The sequence below is a fragment of the Xiphophorus hellerii genome, chromosome 18 (genome assembly GCF_003331165.1).
Source record: "Xiphophorus hellerii strain 12219 chromosome 18, Xiphophorus_hellerii-4.1, whole genome shotgun sequence".
Lineage (NCBI taxonomy): Eukaryota > Metazoa > Chordata > Actinopteri > Cyprinodontiformes > Poeciliidae > Xiphophorus > Xiphophorus hellerii.
In genome coordinates this window covers 24,897,632-24,921,017 of record NC_045689.1, presented here as the reverse complement: position 1 = coordinate 24,921,017, position 23,386 = coordinate 24,897,632, and the positions used below count along the sequence as shown (strand labels likewise).

Here is a 23,386-nt window from a genome sequence, read left to right as displayed (position 1 = left end):
ATTAAACTTAGTTGCAAGTAAATTTGAGTTGTTCTTTTATTCTGAAAACTAGAAAATTGAAGTTGCCACTCAGGATGGAGGAAGCTCTGTTGTAAAGTACTACGTGCCAACGAAGCAAACATTCCTGTTAGCTTTGAATGTTTTATTGTGCAGAAATATGTATTTGGAATTTTTTTTGCTATTTCGCCACCAACTGTGAGTTTAAGAAAATATTTTAAGAACCATTGTTTACGTTTACATCTTAGCTTTAAAAAGAAAACCCCAATAACGGTTAACACCTAAAGGCAGCACCGTTCAATACTTAGTGACTAACTAAGGCTCCAATATTATTTCTCTTGAGGAGTTGAGACTGTAGTTCTGTCATTTAGGTTTTAATATATTTTCTTGGTTAACTTCTGTTCCGGTAGTTTCGTAGGTATTACTTTTTTTAAATTATTACCAACATTTGTATTTTAAAAGGAGCTGTGCGTGAAGTTAACAGCACGTTAGTTCCCGACACGAGTTTAAAGAGCCAGAGTGTCAGCAAGACCTCCCCCGTTTACTTAAGCACTTCCTCTGCGCCTTTTCTCCGCGTTATAACCACATGCTGATGCTGCTGCCGTGCACTCATCGGTATTTCTCTGTGATTCGCAGAACAGAGAAGCCGCAAACTCATCTTGACACCATTGCCTACATGAGTTAAACCTCCATTTCCAGTGCCAGCTTTTTAACAGCTGCTTCACGGCGTCTGTGGGGTAAGTTTTATATATATATATATATATCTGTGTGTGTATATATATATGTGTATCTATTCCCTTTTACTTTGTGTTTTAGGTTCGTAATGTCTATTATCTGATAAGTGAATATCTACAGTCAATAACCAGTTATTTTTATAGGTAAAACAACAAAAGTGGCATTTAAAAATGTAGATCTGAAAGTCCTAATGAACGCTTTGTGAAACGACACTGACGTTTTGCTTAAGCGCACGATAATAAATTCATCAGTCATTGCAAACACTGTTTGAACAAACAATTCACTCTGTAGGCCTTTACTTAAGAGGAGTGGCTGACTGAGTAAATGTATCACAAGCAAATAGAAGAGTGTCAGTATAAGGTGATGGCTGGTGAACTTCCCTATAGTTCTGCGATTATTTTTTTGTGTGTTTTATGTTTGTGTTAAAATAACCAACTTCCCATTAAGGGTATGTCGCTGTTGTAGTGGGTGTTGATGGTTCCATGAGTACATTCAGTCCATGTCAGTAAGACAAAAGACTCCCAGGCATTAATCATCTTGCATTAATGAAACCAGATCGACAAGATGACTGATGTTCTTTTCCAAGGAGTGCTCACTGTACCTGAAAAACCATCGGCTGTAAGAAGAGTGGGGAAGGTAATAGTATTTTTATTTTATTCTATTTTATTGTAGATTTAGACAAGAGAAACTCATGTGTTTAATTGTCTTAGTTCTCCTTCCCCACCTAAACAAAGACATTTCCTTTAGACGTGCGAGTCATTTTGTAAGCTTATTAATAATTAAATAATATTACACAATATCGCAGTTAAGTGTAGTTGTGCATGCTTCACAGTGAGTCGGTATTTCCATTGTTACGCTTCCTGTTCCATTTCCTTTCTGTGAGCTTTCCTGCTGACAGCACGGTGACAGAACTGCTGTCACAGTAAATGACAGTAGAATGACATTCACATGCTGCTAACTTCAGTCAGTCTAATTCACAGGATGGTTCCTTTTCGTGGGATATTTGTCTTTTTATTGGAGCAGCTGTTTTGTAAATTCACGCTTCTCGTCTTGTAAAAAAAAAACTAATCAAATTAATTTTGTGTAGAATATTAATATATTCCATGTTTTAAATGGCAATTCAGAGTGAACCTCAAACAGTTTATACATTTACTGTTTTTATGCAGGTGTAAGTCACATTATTTCTTGCTAATATGAGAAAATAAGTAGACTTAGAGTAATGTACAATAAACTGTACATATATGTTGGCGCTAGCAAAAGTATTCATACCTGGTGTACTTGTTTACTTTTTTGACACATTACAAACATAAACGTTAAGATATTTCATGTGGCTGACCTACAAAAACTGGTACATCTTGGAAGAACAGGAAAACAATAGATGGGTTCCAAAGATTTCACAAATAAACATCTGAAAAGTGTGGCATGCAATTTATTTTAATACTTTCTATAGACATGTTGCAGGGTGACATCACTCGTCTAAGATCACGCCCCCAGCTCCCTGCTCGGTGGCAAAAAAACTGCTCTTTGTATGTGTGTTTTTGTTTTGTTGGTGTTGAATCCTGACACATTAGTGGCGTTGCTATCAGTTGCTATGGCAACCCGTCTTCGTGTAGCACAGCTAACGGAGAGCAAGAACAAGAAGAATCTGAGTGGTTTTGAGTTAGTCTCTGACGGTTTTTCAGTGTTATTTTTCCCTTTGCTGTGGCTCACAGCGCTAATAATAAGAACAATAGTGATAGCAGTAATACCAACGTTTTCATTTTTCAGGATTTATTTTTAACAATGACTTTCTTCTTGCCACTGTTGAATGAAATCCAAAGTTTGGGATTGTGTTTAAAAACTTAGCCCTGATTTAAACTTCTCCACACTTTGTCCCTGGTCAAACTTGGTCGTCTTGAGGAAGTTTGTTGACCGATGTTCTCTAGAAAACATCTGAGGCCTCCACACTACATTTGTCTTCATGATGAGAATAAATTACACACAAGTAAACTACAAATTAGATTACCTCTGGAAGCAATCTGTTGTACTGAATTCTGTTTGCCCGTATCAAAGCAAAAAGGGGGGTCTTTCTGCATGGAGTTTGCATGTTCTCCCTGTGCGTGCGTGGGTTCACTCCAGGTACTCCGGCTTCCTCTCACACTTCAAAAACATGACTGTTAGGTTAATTGCTCTCTAAGTTGTCTTTAGATGTGAGTCTGCAAAGATTTTAAAAATTGAGTATTACAAGAGGTGCTATGTGAAGGCATTTATAAGTTTGGTGGTAGTTCCGCAAAATAACATCCCATTATGTTCACTAACCAAAGCAACTGACCTTTTAAGTAGAAATGTTCTTAATTTTAAGTGAGGACAATTAAACCTTAGGTATTTTACATTAATTAACGAAAGTCAGATCAGTTGACTTTTGTTTTACATCTTAACATTGAAACGCCAAAACAAAATTCAAAGACTAATGTGCATCTTGACTTTTCTCAACAATGCAGTACAAGGAAAACAATGGAGAAAGGTGGCTACAAACGACACAACCATTGACACAGAAAGGCTTGACTAAAACACCGGAGAAAAAATGATTTAGGATTACTAAAGATCCAATAATCAAATCAGAAATGCTGGCTCGCATCAAAATGCCTAAACCAAGGTAAATCTGTATCAGGTGGAAGTTCCAGTTAACACACAGATTCCCATGATGCAACAGTGTGCCATTTATTCTCAGATCAAATTGTCCAAAATTCAGACATTTAAAACTTTATTTAATCTGGCAAGTGTGACTCAGTCAGAACTGTTGGCTGGTCCTTCCTGTTCCCACGAACAAGGAAGGATCTGTGAAAATCATTCCAGCCAAGAGCGGAATGATTTTCTGCTCATATTTAAATGTCTGAGGAGCCATTTGTCTTGTTTTGTTCATTTGCACCTGGGATAAGTACCTTCACACCTTCATTTGCTGTGAAGCATGGGTTTGCTAGGGTCTGTCGGTACAGACGGTGAAGTTAGAGCTGGTTGCTCAGAATCATGCTGGTCGTAACTCATTGCTCATGAACGGATGCAGTCTTGTGCAGAGAGACAGTCTGACTGTCCACTGGGGTCTGCCTGCAGCTGTTTGATTAACCCAGGTGTGTAGAGTCTGCTGCTTGACACTTCTTACCATCTACAAAGCCCAACACAGTGCTGCTCAGGAAGTTTCCGTATTGGCTAGGCTTGATTCAGGCGGATGCTTAATGAATGACAAATATTGATTTAATTACCGGCAAATATTGGCTGACTTTATTGGCCTGGCGATTCCTCTGCGGTGAGTCACAGACGGAGCAAAAAGGCAAATGGTCTTTAACGCCAGACGGATTCATTAGCTTGACAATCTAATTGGTGTGCCTGTACTTTGAAAGGGTTTTCATTACAGTTGTATATCTTGTAAAATGGAGAAAAACTAAAATAGTGATGATTGAACTCTTGCTATCTAAATAAAGGATTGCCTCAAATTTTTTTTTTGTTTCACACGAAGCACTCTTTGACGGATTAAAAAAAAACAAAACACTGTAGATGTCAATAAAAGGCTGTGAATTGTATCCAGACACAGGAGGGCAGTAGTAAACAGATTTAGCTCAGAAGGTGGAAGATGTTTCATGTTCTTTTTTTTTGATCAAACATGATATGTTGCTGTGAACATGCTGTATTTATCTGCTATCCTAGCAGTTGTTGCAGACCTCTAGGTTTGCAGTGAAGAAGAATATAAACTGTATTATTGAGTCAAGTTCAGTATAATCAAATAAAAAAAATAAATTCAGTTCAGAAGGTGCAGTTTGTATGTGTTTATTACATATAAAGGGATATATTTCAATAGTTTATTTTTGATCCGTTTAGATGATTGTGGTTCAGTTTCTTAGAAAATTAGAACATTGCACAATACCAATTTTAAGGATTTCCAGAACATAAATGTTACCCTGATGAAGATTATATCCATATTCTGTGCTGTACATGCACTCAATACTTGTTATGGGTCTTTTTGCTTGAATTACTGCATCAATGCAGTGTGGCACGGCGATGAAAGCGCGTCTCTACTGAGCCTGTGGACCTTGATTTCCAAATAGAATACAAAATGTACTATCATTATTAACGTAAACTTTAGACCACTAAGCAACAATCCAGTCATTCTTCTCCTCACCTCATCTTAAATGGCTTTGATACTGGCACCGGTTCAGAAATGGCTTAATGTAAGGAGTGTGACATTTGTAGCCCATGTCCCGGAAATGTCCGTCTGCCTTGGCTCTTTAAGCACCGACTACAGTCACAGTTTATGCCTTTAAGACTCCACTTATCTCTAGAATCTGCTGTTCTTAGCAATCCTGTCAAGGCTGTGATTAACATAGTTGGTTTTCACATTTTCCTGATATGCTAGGATACAGCAGTCTATGAGAAGTCAACCTCTGGAGCAATAGGACTTCTTATCGCTTACCTATGATTTCATTGTTATGTTTTGCCCTTTCAGGTGAAATTATTTGATTGTAGTGATGAAAATACCAGATTTTTGTCTATTCAACGATATTTATGTATTTTCTCTTTACAGATTTGACCAGACCCCGAGTGGATGAGAAGGCGTGGACTAATTCGGGATTTTCCAATCTTATTATATGGAATTGGTGATTAAGGGCTTACTAAAGTACTGTGGGCAGAGTTGCATGTTTTTGATTACACATTGAGGGTGTGCGTGTGTATCACTACGGCATGCGGGATGGGCCAAACGCGCTCTGATCTCTCGCACTGCACCGCCACCACAGGCGGGGCGAAGTGGAAATCAAGCGACACGCCTCATCGACTCAGTATCTCCAGATTCAGGAGCAAAAGGAAGCCGCGGAGCGAGCAGCTGAGCAGGAATCCAATGAGAAACAAAGTGTTGTCCTGTCTGGGAAGGAGGAAGCGATACCCCAGTCAGACCGAGGAGGATTCGGGCCCCGGAACGGAGGCCGCCGATCCAGCGGCGCGCCGCGGACACAAAGCAGGGAAGTTGCCCCGAGACGAGGCTGCATCGGCGAGTGGGGAGTATCGAGCAGCCACGGGTTGTTTCGAGGCATCGTCCGGCCTCGGTGGCCATGTCGAAGCGGTCCAGCTCGCCGTGAACCGAGAGGCTACTTCAGCTGATGCGCCAGGCTTGGAAACGCGGAGCGGCGTGCGAGAAGACCATGCCTCGGATCCCCCAGCCGGGGACATGGAGCATCAGCCAGTGGGGGGAAGCTACAAGAACCGCTTTGTGTCTGGGTTCGGGACTGATCTGAGTTTGAACCCCCTCCTCACCTCTGACCCGGACGCTGAACGGACTTCGACCTGCTCGCCCCCGGATCAGCATTTGTGCGGGGGGCTCTCGATACTGGACGATGGCATGAAAGGAGACATGACTCAAACCGAATCCTGCGCCGGGGATCAGAACAATGGCTGCCTGGACGGACCCGAGAGCGTAAAACACCCGGAGCAGACGAACCGAAGCCCCCCGAGGCAAAGTTTTCCTGGAACGATACCGAAACTGATCATAACCAGAGACACCAGCCCCATCCGCTGCCAGGGCACCACGGCCCTGCAGACCGACCAGCCCTCCTGTTTTGATCTCCAGGCGGAAGACGAGTCCCCCTGCTCGGACAGCGGCTGCGGCGGCTCTCCTGCCCTGATGCGGACCCCCAGGAAGCTGTCCACCTCCTCCTCCATAGGCCTGTCCTCAGCCTCCTCCTTTGAGGAGTCCGAGGACGACTACACCGGCAGCGACATCGAGTCCAGCCTGTCCCCGACCCGGTCTCTGTGCAGCGCAGGGGACGGCTCAGGGGTAAGTGTCCTTTTGTTTTTTTTTTTGTTTTTTGTTTTTTACCACACTCTGCAAACCACTGGTTGGCAATCAGGTTGTTGGAGCGAATTACTGTTGGCCTTTTATTACTTTCTCCCCTTTTAATCGCATGAAACAAGTTAGAAACAGGTCTTACGGTTCCCACTGTCAAAAACACCAAGGCAAATATTGCACAACTTTCCATCTAAGCATGACAGTTTTTATTTACACCATGCAACTCTCCCATTAAAGAAACCAAATAGAAATCCTGTACATGGTGCAACAGGATGCGTGTGTGCACTGGTGTAAAACATCCGATACCCCAGATTTCCAAACTTTCCTAGTATTTACTCAATGCGTAAAGAAACAACTCACCATAGGACACACCTTTCTTAGTCAGGGATGTACAAACAGTTCATGTCAAGGTCTAGATCCTGCCCTGATGAAGGATAAAGGACACTGGTGGAGTCCAACCAGTACAATTATCCTGCTTAAGCTCCATTTAAGTAGATGTTGGTTTAAGTTTTTATAATGTACATATTTGACTAAATTAGTTTGATGCTAACTAATCATGAAGATGATTTTGCTCACCTGTTTTAACCTCTGCTGGAAAAATAACAAAGCAAAAAGGATGTATTCCTGATTAATATGTTAATGCTTTACACATTAACATATTAATGTTAGTTAATGAATAAGAAAATATGAATAAGACTTTTGTTTTTGTTAAAGTGAGATGTAGAAATGGTGTCGCTCGTGCACAAAAACAGCTTGAGGTTTAATAAGTTCAACTTCATAGCTGGTTTGCTGTTAGCGTTAGCAATGAGAAACTCTTGCTTTGATTGACTCAAACTTCCCCAACAAGACTTGACAGGTCTTAACTTTTAATTAGCTGAAGTATTTATTGATAACACAAAACATTAAAGTATACCTACTTTACTGTTCTTACCCAGACTGTACTTTTAACAAATGATAACGATTAGCTACATAAACGTTAATTTCTACTTCAAGATGTGTAGGCTAGGTCTTAATTTGACCTCCTGTTAAACTTTATATTTACAAACTAACACACCACTTTGGAATATGAATAATTTTACTACCTTACAAAGAGATTTTTTTTATATAGTGTAGGGTTAAATTTTTTTAAGTGCTGATAAAAGCAATGCACTCGTTACTCAGCAGCTTGCCTTTGCGTCGCCTCTGTGTTGGCATTCGGTTAAAGATTAAACGGCGCAATAAACAAAGGTGGGTTAACGTCGTTCGTCTCTGTTTTTCAGTAGTTAAACTGCTTGACTCATGATGCTGAGACGACAGCAGATGACTGTAAAACATTTGACTCAACTGGGAGGAAGTCGGCTCCCGTTTCCAACCCCCCACCTCTTGTATTCTTCAACAGCGACACGCCTCAGGGTCACTTGGCTTCGATAAGCTCAGCTCTGAGGCCGTTCATTCTCACAGGCGGCACATTTTAAAATGACTTTGCTCAATCTGTCAAGGACAGAATAAAAGAACAGTGACTTATTGTTGGCTCTCCTTCAAAGATTAAAGTTTCCATTGAGGAAGAGTTTTTTGTTTTGTTTTGTTTTGTCCCCTGATGCCTGGAAGCTTTGATGCTCCGCTGATTAGACATGTTCGGAATGCTATGAAGACAGGATGTCTCTGTTAGCAATGGCATCTCTTCGCTCCTTTTCCTATAGCCACAGGAATCTTGACTATCCAGGCATTTTCATGTGGTTGAAAGGTGCTGTTCGTGTTGCGTTGTGGTAGACTTGCTTCATTTCTATAACCTGCAATCATTGTCACACAATGAGTGGCTGACAGTCATCCGGGTATTCTTTTCCTTGAGAAGAGATGAATGAGGATAACTCAAAATACTTTGTGAGTCTTAAGTTTCTGGTTGCTGCTACACTGTAAAACAGATTCACAATTAAAAACAAGACTTGATGGGAAACACCAGGTCTACATAAAAAAAATCTAAATTAAGTCAGGGGTTTTGTCTGTAATAGTTATTTTTACTTGTTTATTTTCTTAGAAAATTTCAACAAAAGAGACGACAAAGTTGCAAACTAAAATGTCTCACATATTTGCAACAAGAAGTGCTTAGCTCGCTTACCATGATGTGTTTAAAATGGACGTGAAATCTGAAGTCTATTTATTGACATACAATGAGAAAAAGCTCCAGAGTTTTCTCTGGCCCTTCCCCCACCTGTTGCTGCACACCGTCTGTCAGCTGGTGGCATTTTTTTTTCTCGCTTAAAAGAAAAAACTAATTCTCCTACTACATCTTTTAGCTGATGATTTTTTACACATGTATTTTTTTATTTCTCTGTGTTTCAAACAAAAACAGAGAGCTGAAGTAATAAATTAGCATTATTTTTATGTGCTTTACTAGTTCTACGTCAAAACCAATAAAGTGTGGAGTTTTTACTGAAGATCTGGAGACCATTCTGACTAGTTCTAATAATAGTTTTTACACATAAACATTATTAAAATGACTAAACTTGTTATTTCTGTATTGTAAAACCTTCAGCATTTACTGAACTCTGAAAGTACACAGTGATTAGTCTGAAATCACCTGTTGCAATGAGTCTCTTTGAGTCAGCTACTTGGAGTAAAGTAACAGGAACATCATGTGGAATTCAAATTTCTACATGTTTCTGTCATTTTAGCTACGGGTCAAACAACAGCGTAATTTCCAGAGGTTTAAATAGTTTAAAACCAGGAAGAGAGCGACCGAAGGAGCTGCAGTCTCGCTGTCGAAACAAACAGGATGATTCTGGCTTGTGGTTTGTGATAAGTGCGGCTGCAGACGGGCCCCGTTTTTTTTTTTTTTTTTTTTTTCTGCTACAGCTACGTTAAAGCACCGTTGTTCTCTGGAGTGACTCCACACAGGGTGTGTGTGTGTGTGTGCGTGTGTGTGTGTGCTGCTTTAATGGCCGGCCTTCAGACTCCCAGCCAAACCTTACGTCTTGCATGTCGCTCTCCCTGTGACGTACAGGGATAACGGCTCACTCTCACTTGCAGCTATGCCGTCTTGCGTTCAGAGTTGCGTGTGTGTCATGGAAAATTGGGCTGAAGGCTGAGCCGGTTGCTAGGCAACGTCTTTACCATATATGGCTCTTTTCTCTTTTTTTCCCCCTCCTTGACTTGTTGTGTTTTTTTTTTCCTTCACAGACAGTATCTGTCCATGACAGTATCTACTCTGTCCATGACATTTGAATGCAATGAGATGCAAATTCTTATGTATAATCATCCCAACAATAAGTGTGCCATTGTATATTGTTTTCAGATTACTCCGGTATGGTACAGTAGTTTGCTCTCCCTTTAAAGTGGCTCTTAACAAAAGTTTTAGTATTTTCCACTGGTTCAACATGAGGCGCATCGAGCCGTAGAAAAAATAAGAGGAAAATCAACGTTCACATAGGACAAAAAAAATGACGCGGTGAAGCCTGGAACGTGTAGCCTACACACGCTGATTGTTCCTACTGTATTTATGCTGCTCAAGTCATGAGCCACGCTGCAGACTTTGTCTGTCCCACGCAGCACTCCCACAGCTGTTATACACAAAATCCATGTTGCGAAGTCATAAAAAGCAACTCGATGCACACTCCTTTGGCAACCAATTAAATATGGACATTATTCTAATCAGAGAAGAATGGGCAGACTGGGTTTGAGATGGTGGAAAAGTTAAATGTCTGTACAGAACCAGTTCAATGGTTGTTCAGAAAACAATGGAGACGCTCTATAAAATGACAGGTTGTGACATCTTCCAGAAAAAAACTTCAAAATGCATTAAATGAACATCGCAGGAGTCCATCCTGAATCTAATTTCAAAGGAATATTTAACATATTTAAATATGTATAAGTTAAAGTCTCAATGACCTGGACAGATCTGATGTTTGGCAGCAGGTTGTTTCAGTTTTGGATCAGTCATTGCTCGTCTTTAGGACTTCTTATCTAAACTGGTTTGACTATTTAAATGCGATATCTTACTGGAGTATAATGGTGGCACAATTCAAAGAGATATTGTGGCTAGTCTGTAAAGTGGTTAAAAACAAACAAAATCTGCTTATTCCTTGATGTAAAAAAGCCATAACCAGGGTGAAAAAATTATAATTAATTAGCTATTGCACATAGTCTTAAGGTTTGTCCTTCAGTTGCTGTACAAGTCTCTCATTTCGGCGACTTTGTGCTTGTATATTATTTCTAGTATGTTGCTCAAAGCGTTAGTACTGATATTGCACACGGTTAATAATCTGCTCCTTAATCCCACACCTCAAGGGATCGGTCTAAAATTCTCACTATATGATCAGTGCATCACTATATGTTCCAGACATCCAGAGAAAACTATGATTAGTTTGTCACTTTCTGTGGGACTTCTCGCCCCCAATCACAAAGTTTCCAGGTTCCAAGAAAGATTGTGTCACATCTAAAACGCACAGACATTTGGTGGGAAAGCTGATGAATCAGCGGCCTTTAAAACTGAATCATAAGCATCGATGATGATACATTTTTAGAGGATTTTGTAGCAACAAGTTCAGGGAATATCACATGGATCAAAGTAAAGGGACAACGGTAAAGACGACTCTATGTTGCTGCTGCTTCATTTACAGGGTTTCCTCTGGATCGTTTTTAAACCGTGGTGGTGAAGGGATGACACGACGCTGCTGATTACATACTACAATCATCAAAAATGTATCTGAAACATTACGCATGAAAGCCAAACTACATTAATTAGCTACGTTACTGTTCAAAATGCAACATAGGTTATTATTAGGGTTGTTTTCAGAGGCTTGAACTGAAAACGCCTTCATCTTAACCTTAGGTGGTTTTCTTTGCCTTTTCTCTTCCTTTACTTCGGACTGGTCATCTCTAGTTTTCCTTTGTTCCTGAGAGCAGCACATTGGCCAGCTGGTGGTGTTGTATTTCCAAAATTAAGCAAATTTGAACACTTCTTAATATCTCATTTAATGTCAAACTGCGATCATGTTTGTGCAGCAACTAAAACCCGGCCGTGCTGCTCTAAGTCTGAAGATTTGAAGTCGAGGGAAGGGGGATGTGGTTTTGAAACGCTTCAAGAAGGGAGCGCTAACAGTACCTGTCCCTCCTGCAGCTCATGATAGTTGCCTGACAGGTTCTTCTTTGTCTCTGTACACACACGCACCTCCATGCTTTGGTGAAGAACTCGTCATGTAGACAAAAGAGAAGCTCAGGGATCGCCTGGAGAGGGCCCTGCCAGCCCTGCCCCCACGCTGTCATGTCTGTCATGTATCTGTCAGGAGATTGGCTCAGCCATGGGGGATTAGAGGATAAGAGGACAGAAGAAGACGGCACATTGTGTGGAGCGCTGTGCCTTCAGTTGGACAGGATGAAAGATTTGAAGAAGGCAAAACAAAAATGATCAGTTCAAGAAAACCGGTGGCTGAGAGAGTGTGAGGTTTTAGCTGCAGGTCAGACGCAATAGAGATTCAAGTGTTAAGAAAGCAAAGGAAGGGTGTCTTAAAAAAGATAAAAGTGTTGAAACCGGACAGATTGTGAATTGGGATGTCCTAAAGTGGCTGCAGGAAACGAGGAGTCATCAGAGTGAGCCAAGTCTGATCGCCATGCAACATTTAACATCCCGACTGAGGCAGCACATTAGCGTGAAACCGAGAGCCCATTTGGTGAAAGTGGGTTTTCAATGACCGGCGGGGCTCTCAGAGCGTCAGGAAGACAGGGAAGTTAATGGTGCCGCTTGATGGTGTAGCGATGGCGCAGAGCTGGGCGTGTCTGCTGCGTTCTCGCTTCGCCTCCGGAGTGGCTTGCATCTTCGCCAGCGTCTGCCTCGTCCTGAACCTGTGCTCCGTCCACCAGGTAGGAAATGGATCTAGAAGACAAAAAAAAAAAAAACGCAGATAAGATCCAGCGTTGCTTCTGGGATCATGTTGCCATGTTTGTGAGAGTAAATTACATCACAGGTGACGAGTTTGATTGGTAGATAACTATCCTGTAGATAAATATCTGTGTGTCATTGAACAGATTGTTTAGCTATTTGTAAATTGTAGGTGTCACAAGCCTGCAGCTAGCCAACAGGAAGAGCATACTCATCATACTTTTGGTTAGAGATACAATCAGTAATTATGCAAAAGAAGTGATTGACTTTGAGAATTTCCCTGGGCAAATTGCCAAAGTCAGGCGATATTATAGCTGTTTGCTAAGGTACATTAAATGTGACGTTAAGGTGCCTATATTTTTTTTTATTAAGAAATGTTTAAGAAGGCTGTTGTTGTCCATGGGACTCTTTGCCCACAGAATTCTCAGTAAATTAAAGCTTATTTCAGCAAGTCAGTTAAATTGCTGAAGCAAATGAACCTTTCAACATCAGTTGAGATAAATGAATCAAAACATAGAAAAAAAGTAGGCAAGTGGGGACTTTATTTGAGTTAGATTAATGTTAAATAAAAATAACCTTTAGAAAGAAAGGGGAAGTTTGCGGGAAGCGAACATTTTGTCGACGTCAGAGCTCTTGGAAGTCAGCTGGAGGTGCTGAGGACAAAGAATCAGGAAACGGAGCTGTGCGTTAGGCGTCACAAGTTACATAAAAGGGAAAGCCGAGACAGCGGAGGGCTGACTGAGTGGAGCGAAATGTGAACTCAGCGTTTAAAGTGCGTGTGGGATGGAGATGCAGCTGAGCTTAGTACCTCCGAGAGAGCATGACTGCAAACATTTATTGCGACCTCCTTTAGACGCTGTTGCCTGTCGTCCGTCAGAGCAGCGTTTTCGTCAGCACTGGTTGATTTACCAAAGTACATCCGACCTTACAGCAGAGCACATCGAGCTCTACTGTGAAGCAATTAGAGACTCTGAAATGTAAGAGGAGAGGCCGCAGCTTCACCTTCCTGTCACCCCGGCTTTCATCCGCCTCGGAGGCCTTTCTCAGGTCAATCCATGTTCTGATAATAGAAGCCAAAGGCAACAAAACTGGACTGAGGGTGCAGATCTGATGTGTAAACACAGTTTGTATTTATAGATGCCACCTCCGCAGGTTAAATTTAGCTTGTTTACTGAGACAAATATTTGTGTAGAATAACAGTTCTTTTTTGTAACCTTTGCAAAAATAAAAAGTTTGTTTTTCACATATTTCTTAAAACTATCACTATGTTCAAATCAAATCAAATTGTATTTGTATAGCACATTTCAGCAGCAAGGCATTTCAAAGTGCTTTACATCATATCAAACACAGAAACACAATGCAACATAGAATCAACAATCAAAACACGACATTAAGTCAGGCTCCATCAATAAATTTGTAATTGATTACGTTTCAAATACAATCCTAAACAGGTGGGTTTTTAGTCGAGTTTGCATCCATAGAAGGTTTACCTGTTACACTCCTACTGTGTTATATGGAACAAAATACCTATTGCTATTTTTATTCCCACTCACGCTCACAATCACACAGTTTAAAACAATGTAGATGGCATTTTAATGGGCTTCTGGCACAAGGCTCTGATCACGTCTTTCACAGAATTTCGAGCAGGGTCTCTGCCGTCCCTCACGGATTTTTGTGCAATTCTATGGTACCTGTTAGTGTCTAGAATTTACAGGGTTTGTGTTACGCGCAGTGACCCTCAGTCACTCGCCGTTTTTCTTCCGGCACTGGGCTCCGTACACCTCTCACGGAATTTCGCTCTGGGACTCCGTCGTCCCTCATGGATTTTTGTGCAATTTCAACATAGAATCAACAATCAAAACATGACATTAAGTCAGGTTCCATCATTAAATTTGTAATTGATTACGTTTCAAATACAATCCTAAACAGGTGGGTTTTTAGTCGAGATTTAAACGAAGTCAGTGTTTCAGCTGTTTTGCAGTTTTCTGGAAGTTTGTTCCAAATTTGTGGTGCATGGATGCTAAATGCTGCTTCTCCTCGTTTGGCTCTGGTTCTTTTTCAATTTTTAAACGGGAGCAGTGCATTTGTGTTTTTTGTTTCTTTTTAGACAGCAATCGCAGCTCAGGGAGGAAATGGAGGAACTCGATCTTTCCGCAGATTGTCTGTCTTATCTTACACTGACACGACATGGTGACAGGTTGAACTGATGCATATTTACGTAAAGGTTTCACACTGCAGCTTTAAAACCTATCCCAGTTTTAAATGTACACACACACTGCAAAATGTCATAATACATTTATATATGTAAATAGCAAAGAAGATTGAAACTAAATGGAAAGGACAAACAAAACTTCAGCAGAACGGCATGATATCTGCCTATCCATCTTACTGTTCTTTAAGACGTTTGGTATTCAGGAAATCTCACCTGACAAGTTGGACGTGTCTAATTAAAGGTGACTATCTAAGGAGACTCGGTTTCTCTGGAGTTTGTTTACTTACTGTTTTGTTTTTGTATCTTATGACTGAAGCCTTAAAATAAAAAACCTTGACGTTGATAAAAGTTCTGAATCCTGTTTTACGACTGTGTGAAACCGTGTCGAGAAGTGCAGCTCCTGTTGTGTTCCCTGTCTGCGGTTTTCTGTATTTATCAGATAGTTCAAGGTAGGAGCAGAACCGGTCTCAGGGTCATGGCCGGGTTTATTGATGTGCAGAGAGCGACTTAGCTGCAGACCTGGGAGGTCATAATGTTATGCCTCATCTTTGCATGCTCAGATGTGGGGAAGTTACGTTAAGATTTCTAATAAGTTTGAATAAAATGTTGTTTGCGACTAAAACAAACCTTTGCTTACAAACTTCTTCTTCTCCCTCCATCGGTCATTTTGGTTTTCTTGTGAAAGTCAAACCTCTGTTCATTGATACATTTCCTGTACAAAGTTTTAAAACGAGCATGTAACTTTCACCAAATTAATTTTACATTCAGAAGCAGGAGTTGTTTTCCATTTCCTGAAAAGTAAAATTATTATATTTTTGAGATGCCAGCAGCTAAAAACAAAGCAGAGTGTAGATCAGAAGGAAGCAAATATTGAGCAATAATCGGGTATTTTCAGGTCGGGTATTGTAAAGTATATTTACAGAAACTACTCAGCCCCTTTTACAGTACAAGACATCGTCTCCTTCTTAGTTGTTTCTCTCTCTGTGCTCATGTGCCGGCCAGACGTACAGTTTGTGGTTGGATTAGTGAAACGGGTTTTCACAAGATACAGGAATTTTGGTCATGTTAAATTCAGGACATGGATAGTTTCATCACTGTTTTTGACTCTAAAGTTGACGCAGGTTGCAGTAATGGTGTGCTGCAACTGTGCTGCCATTTGAGTCATTCTCACCTTAATCCGCAGTCCTGATGAAAATCTTGATGGCGCTTAACACCAGACGAACCGTCTGACCCGAGTGTTTCACTTTTCCAGACGTTGTTCCTTCTTCCATATTTCTAAGTGACAAAAATCTGGTAAATTTGAGTAAAGTGTTTTTTTTTAAATAGAAATTTCTGGCCTCATCTTTAATTTACCTAATAACATTGTAATTTTAACATTTTACCCGATTTTTTAAAATTTTTATTTGTGTATGGCTGAATGAATGCTAATTAAGAAATCACATTTTACAACTTTAACTCTAGGCAAAGCAATGTAATAAACCTGTGTTTCCCTCCTTCTAAATAAAACTACTAACATACACAAACATTGCTTTGAAGAATTTGCATTTACTGTAGGATCCTTAACCCCTTATTTTACAAGTCTAAGTGCCGAAGTATTTAAGTCCAGGTGCCAAAAAGCATTGAAGCGTCTCTGTACCTCACTCATGAAGCTAATTTAACAATGTTTCATGCACTTCTTATTTTCTTTTTTTGTTTGTTAAACCTACAGGTGATGAGCCCCAATTATTATTCAACCTGTTTATTTTTAACACGTTGGTCATTCAAAAATATCCAGAACGTTTTAAAAATCGGAGGAAAGCCTTGAAAAATATGGACTTTTATGTGTTGGCTAGTTAATTATACAGTATGTGTAGTTTTATAGTTATATGTATTTACTTCCTGATTAACAAACATTTTTGCTTGTTTTAATTAATAGTAGATTTTTGTTTTGTTGTTTTCAATTTTTTTAAATTCTTTTTTTACTGAAATCTTTTTTTGTAGATCTTAAAAATGTATTTTTTCCCACTCTTAGCCTTTGTTCACCTCATGTTTTCATCTGACACAAAACCTTTTGTTTTGCCCTTTTATGTTTTAAAAAGAAAATTAAAAATAGCAATATATTTTTGTCCCCAAAATAAAATAGAGATTAAAATCCTTAAAGCTCCTCCAAATGTATTTATTTCTTTTTTTTAATACTGCAGACAAAACTGAATCAGGCACATCACAAAAAATTAGAAGGAAGGAGTTTAGCGTTTAGTAGTGCTGTGATTAATCTTTCCCCCCCCTGATTGATACCAACTGGTTTGAAATGAATGTTTATTGGAGCTGTCAAACTATTATACACAAAATACCATTGCATAAACTCAAATAACTCAATTGTGACAGTTTCAGTGAAGCAGCTGGTGGAAGAATGCAGACCCAGACAGGAACAACTATTCACACCAACCAACCTGTAATAATAATAATAAAATCTATTTTATGATTACAGCTCACTGTACCTGCAGTTTACTGCTCACCTGAGCTGACTCAGTAGTTTTATGTCCTCCAAAATCAGGACAGCGATTCAGTTTATGCTTATTCACACTCTTGCGCTCGTCGTTAGCCGGTGAAATATTTGCTCAGTTTGTGTTTGTGTGCAGTTGTGTAAAACACCGACTAGCATGTTCCTGTCAGAAACCGTCTTACTTGTTGTGCTTTCCCACACATACACACGCTCTTGCTCTAATCAATGCACGTCTGGTTCTCCTCAAACGACTTGCGTCAACGCTCCTGTTGCACACTGTCCTCGATTTCAGCTTTCCCAACATAGATAACCGCTGCATTCACACACACACACACACACCCACACACACACACACACACACGCACACACACACACACACACTGTCACACGCTTTCAGACAGCGAGGTTCTGTTTTACGACACAGTGGCTTTGGTAAATGTTTTATGAATGGGCTTTGTCAAGTATGTTGTGCACCCGGCCTTGGTTTAAAGGGGAGAGCTTGTCCAATGTCTGCTGATATGTGTGTGTGGAGAACAGGGTGTGTTTTCCTTTAATCAGTAATCACTGTTGTGGCCTGGACTTCCCTCGGTGCTTTGTGAGACCACTAAAACGGATCCGCGGATCAATCAGGGTCTCAGATTTGTTGTTTTTCTTCCTCTTTTTCTGCTTCTTTTTTTTAACGAGGATGGAAATGTTTCTTTTTCTGTCTGCAGAGTAAATCCTGGAGCAAGTTGAAGAGCATGGTTCACTTTTCCCCTTTAGCCTTTACGCTAAAGCCCCGTCACTCGTGGGTGCAGCTAGCTGGCCACACAGGTATGCACTTTTATCACGCTTATTGCCTAGAACTGGAAGATAAGATTGAAACCTCCATTGTATCTGTTTGGTAAATAAATCTACAGCCGGTCAGTTCAGCCCAACATGGAAAAACAGGAAAAACTTGAAACAGGGCAAGCAGCTCGTGTGTCTGTGTCCAAAGGTGGCAAAAACCAACCAAGCAACCTCTCTGCAGCTGATTTCTCTGTTTAATCGACACACAAACTTTCTTTTAACAATAGTTAACACTATTAAGAAGTAAAACTAAGCGGTCTCAATCTGCTTTTTTTCTTTAAAAAACAAAACATACATGTTCATAACACAAAATGTCAAACTGCTCCTTTTAATCAGCATTTTTATCTTCTGAAGGCAGCTTCACGGCCGGAGACGGCGGCCGTCTGCTGAAGCGCTACTGCGAGTGTGAGCAGCGGTGTCTGGAGAAGCTCATGAAGGACGTTCTGCGTCCCTACGTCCCCGGGTATTACGGTGTGCTGCACAAGGACGAGCAGGACTTCAACATCATGGACGACCTGCTGACTGACTTCGACATGCCTTCCATCATGGACTGTAAGATGGGCAGCAGGTGAGCATTTAGAGCCGGCAGTGAAATATTTCTACATTGACCACAGACGGGGCCAGATTTAGAAGAATAAGGGCAATATGAAAGAAACCAACACAGTGAGCCAATTTAACCAAGTAAACCTTCCGATTTCAGGACCTGCTTGGAGGAGGAGCTGATAAAAGCGAAGGAGTGCCAACGTCTGCGAAGAGACATGTACGAGAAGATGATCTCCGTGGACCCGGCGGCCCCCACCGAGGAGGAGCGCGCTCAGCAGGGCGTCCTGAAGCCTCGCTACATGAGGTGGAGGGAGACGCTGAGCTCCACCGCCACGCTCGGCTTCCGCATCGAGGGCATTAAGGTCAGCTTCGTCTCCGAACGTCCGTCGGCATTAACGTGTCTGACTGCTGGCGTCAGAGCTACTCGGGGGTGCTGAGCAATAAATAGTGCGGCATGTTTTTACAAGAAGTAAACAAAGAGTGGGAGTGGATCTCTTCTTGACAAGACGAACTGCAGTGGGAATGGCAAATGGTGTTTAGACACGCAGCTGTACAGAGGACTGTTTGTTCTCTTGAATAAAAAAATAAATCCGATCCTGCTCATCAAAGGCAAAAATGCTTTATTTGCATACCTCAAAGACAAATGAAAACGCTGGCAGTGGAGCTATTTTTCTTTTTTCTTGTCAGACAGGTATTTACAGCCAACATAAAGGTCAAAGTTGTAGCGTTTAATCGCATTCAGCTGCTGCTTCAGCAAATCATCTGGTAATAAACCAAACGCCCGGACAGGCCGGACTGTGGAGTCAGAGTGGAAAATAGAGAAACAAAGGATAAAATGACACTCTTTAATGACTTTAGTGACTTTTTATTTTGCAACCTTTCTGCATTGATTTTTTTCTGGTGAATTCAGCAGAATCTAGATTGATAGAGTAGTGTCAAACGAGGCAACATGAAGTCTGTACTGATAGCTGATAACAGGAACTATGCTGGACGAAACTTGCCAGGACAGCATCCTGGGCCTCAGGCCATCCTTCAGCGTTTTTTTCTTTTCATGTGAAACACTTCAAACCAACCAAACTGGGCTTTCCCGTCTTTATCGCCCATTTCTTATGGTTATCCCAAGCTAGCATCCCCTCCACTCCCTCCGTCTGTATTCAGGAGGAGCTTAACATATTCCACAGAGAAATGGGTCACTCCTTTAAGAAGAATGTGGCTGAATAATTTGCATTACGTAAACCTGGATGACTTTGAATGTACTCTTTTGTGTTATGCAAATGGTTATTAATACCACTAAACAAAATGCCTGCGTATTCTTTTGCGACGCCAAATGCACCCTAGTCATAAAAATCTATTATAACTTTTTGAAATGCTTGAGATGGTATACAGCACACTTGTACACCTGGAGAAGTCTGATGTATAATCTGAATACAAATATACTTTACATATTTCATACAATGATCATTTTCTTAAGACAGGGGTCTGCAAAGTGGCTCTTTTCGTAACTTTTGCTTGATTTAATTTTGAACCAACTGATGTTTTTAGATATAAATATAATGCAGTTTATTAGTTCTTAAGTTGAATAATTGTACTTATTTCCTACAACAGAATTTCAATAGAAGTACCAGTAATTTTTACTTAATTTTTCTATGAATGTTTGTTAATTCTTTTTTTCCACAAATATTAACATCCAATAGAGTAATTATGTGCACCCTTTTTTGTTTTTTATTTTGAAAACCTAGTTCTTCCAGTACATATCAAAAATATTAAGAAGTTTTTCCAAAAGGTTATGCAAAATTTGCTGCTCTAAACAAGTTTTATTTCTTATTCTAAAGCCTACTTGTTGTATCTACTGCTAGCTCAATATAAACTATATATTTCATGATATTGGGCATGAAAAAAGGGCTAACTATTACCCATAAAGTAATTTGGTCTTCAGACATATTCCTCTTTCTGTCGTGTTTAAATATTACTTTGGAAATTTAAACAGCTGTTTTAATGAACTTGATCAATAATATATTCACTTGATCCACCTAGAATAAAACCCAACGTCACAATTATTTCATGAGTGAAAGGTAAAAAAATATTTTAATCTAGCTTTATTGGTAACAGTCTAGGTTTTACATTTTAAATAATCACGGTGGCTTTGTGGCTTTGTAAAACAAATCTCAGGAACAAAAAGTAAGTTTGTTTTTTTTTTCCCCTCTCTTCCGACAGAAAGGTGACGGCTCGTGCAACACCAGCTTCAAGAAGACGAAGCACAAAGAGCAGGTGGTGAAGGCCTTCGAGGACTTTGTTGACGGCGACGTTCAGATCCTGGTATGAAACCCCATAAATTGATTATTCAGGAGAAATGAAAACAAACTGAATGACCACAAAAAAGAGAAAAAACCCCATTTCAAAATAGTTTTTAATAGAAAGTGACTTTTTTCACACAAAAAAAGGTGAATGAGTTTCTACCAAGAATGACTTAATAATAAATTGATCAGTGATTACTTCAGTATGTCACCTCTTAATTACAATTACAAAAAAAAAAGATCTATTAAGAGATAATACTTTTAATTCATATTCTAAATAAACTAAAATAACTTTATTTATTACTGGTAGGGCAACATGTGATGAATTAAATCAGTAAATCTTACCCCCAGTCTGTAGCTACAGCTACTCTAGAAAATCTGTTTGGTCTGAAGGTGAGTCGCTGCAGGTGTTGGCCAATCAAACGAGTTGCCCATAGCTCCAGTGTTTATGCGAAGTTTAAACACACTGCTGTTTGTATGTTTACTGTCCAAACAACAACCCAACTCACACGCGTTTATTAGAAGTAAATGACGCCCCAGACGTCGTCTAACAGGAAAAAGAAAAAGGTGTCATTTCCTGTTTTTGTTCTCACATTCTCACATCCCTCCACTGTTTTTGTAGAAAAGTTACCTGAAGCGTCTGGAAGAGCTGCGCTCCGTTCTTGAGAAGTCGGAGTTCTTCAGGACCCATGAGGTGAGGATACGCTTGCCTCCCTGAGCCCGTTTCCCCTTCCTGTCTGCCCGCTGCGTCTTCTCATCACCTTCCGCAACGCCTCAACCCCCCCCTCTCTCTCTCTGTCGCAGGTCGTGGGCAGCTCTCTTCTGTTCGTGCACGACGCATCCGGAAAGGCGAGCGTCTGGATGATCGACTTCGGCAAGACGGTTCCCCTGCCGCCCCCCATGACGTTGGACCACAGGACGCCCTGGGTGGAGGGCAACAGGGAGGACGGCTACCTGTGGGGGATGGACAACCTCATCGACATCTTCGGCAGCATGCTGCCTCGGACGCATTGCGATCGAGATCAAAACTCGGAGGAGGCGTGACGCGACTGGGCGCCGTTGAAATCTTTGTACGCCGTCATCAAAGTGTCTTAATCCACTCGGGATAAGAGGAAACGTCAGGAGGACAAAGTGATACATGCCTAAAAGACTGTTGATATGCATTATTAAGAGCTTCTGAGCAGAAGGTTGTGAAACGTACAAGACTAAATATCTAAATATTCTCACGTTGACTTATTATCTGAGAATTCAATGCTACAAACTAATTAAAACTTTCACCCAACCCACTCCCCAAGACACACTAGTGCTCATCCCCTCCTCAGCAGCCCCCTCTGCTGGATGTTGTTGCACACAGCAAATTGTCTTGCATCCATGAACTTGACTCTGCAGAATCTCTGTTGGCAAGATCTTTGTTTTTTTTTATTGATGGACCACTTTTTATGTTTAAGCACACAGCAACACTAAAACACTGGTGAGACCAAGTGTTAACTAACTCAGTATGTAAATAGCTTAATTTAATCTTTTTGTTTTTGGGCCTTGGGATAACCTTCTTAATATTTGTAAAGTTCCTGTACCTAACACCTTTTTTTTTATATAATTGATCATTCCAGTGCAAAGGACTCCCTCCACAGAGTTTACCCAAGTATAAACTGACTTGTATCTAATCTTAAAAGTTTTGCCTTTTTTAGAAACGGTTTTATCCAGTAGTTTTTGTATGACACAATGCAGTGACTTATTATTTTTTTTTCTTTTATTCTTAATGTACGGTAAGCAGCTTGGCCAAGCTGCTCCTCTTTGGAAATTGTTGCACTGTGGATCCTCAAAAAGCCATCGAACAAAACAAGCAGTGCCTCTGTGTGTGTGTGTGTGTGTGTGTGTGTGGGTGTGTGTGTGTGTGGGTGCTTGGTTTACAGCTGAACATGAATTAGATTTCCTCTAATCAGCTTTGCTTTGGGGATTTTACAACAAACTGGTGGTATAAAGGGTGAAATTTAACTAGAGGTAAGATTAATGTGTTAGAGCTTTTAAGAGGCTTCGTTAGAACAACCGACTGGAAAATCTTTGTCTAAGTTTAAAGAATTATTGAGATGACATGACCTTTGACGAGGATGTTTTGGTACACTAAACTGGATGGTGTAGCGTCTGATGCTAGTACTCAGCATGTTTACGTAGAAACAATGCTGTAATATACCATAGCAGTGCTAATAATAATAATAATAATAATGTTTTGGAAATCGATCGGTGTCCGGCCGCTCTTCTAGAGGGTCTGCGTGCAATTCTTTAACTTGGTACAAAAATTTACTTTGGCACTGCATAAATCTGACGTAATGAAAATAAAATAAACACTTTCATCTCTAAATAGTAATCACACCAGGTGGAAATGTAGTATTAATGTTTACAAAGTATTACCAGCCCACAAATTCTCTGTGATGTGGGGAAATAATCAGGTTCTCAAACTGGGTGCTACTTTCCAAGAAAGAAAACTGGATATAAACCATGTTTTTTTTTGTTTTGTTTTCTTAAAGGTCTTAAACAAAGACTAATGAAATTGTTAATCCCTGCTTTGTCCACATTACGGATTGCAATAAACTGAAAATAAGATCTACAAGAAACTTTTTTTTTCTTCATC

At 40.3% G+C, this 23,386-nt stretch overlaps 1 protein-coding gene across 2 annotated transcripts; it reads left to right on the top strand.

Moving 5' to 3' along the window:
* The first annotated feature begins 587 nt into the window (after positions 1-587).
* itpkcb (inositol-trisphosphate 3-kinase Cb) lies at positions 588-23,358 on the top strand. Of its 2 annotated transcripts, XM_032590763.1 has the most exons (9): positions 588-734; positions 1,288-1,368; positions 5,288-6,532; positions 17,806-17,905; positions 18,275-18,488; positions 18,621-18,825; positions 20,678-20,779; positions 21,380-21,451; positions 21,562-23,358. In XM_032590763.1, the coding sequence occupies exons 3-9, from the start codon at positions 5,453-5,455 to the stop codon at positions 21,799-21,801; spliced, it is 2,013 nt and encodes a 670-aa protein (XP_032446654.1). In that variant the 5' UTR covers positions 588-734; positions 1,288-1,368; positions 5,288-5,452; the 3' UTR covers positions 21,802-23,358. The 2 variants fall into 2 exon arrangements, with proteins under 2 accessions (XP_032446654.1, XP_032446653.1); XM_032590762.1 differs by lacking the exon at positions 1,288-1,368.
* Positions 23,359-23,386: the final 28 nt, after the last annotated feature.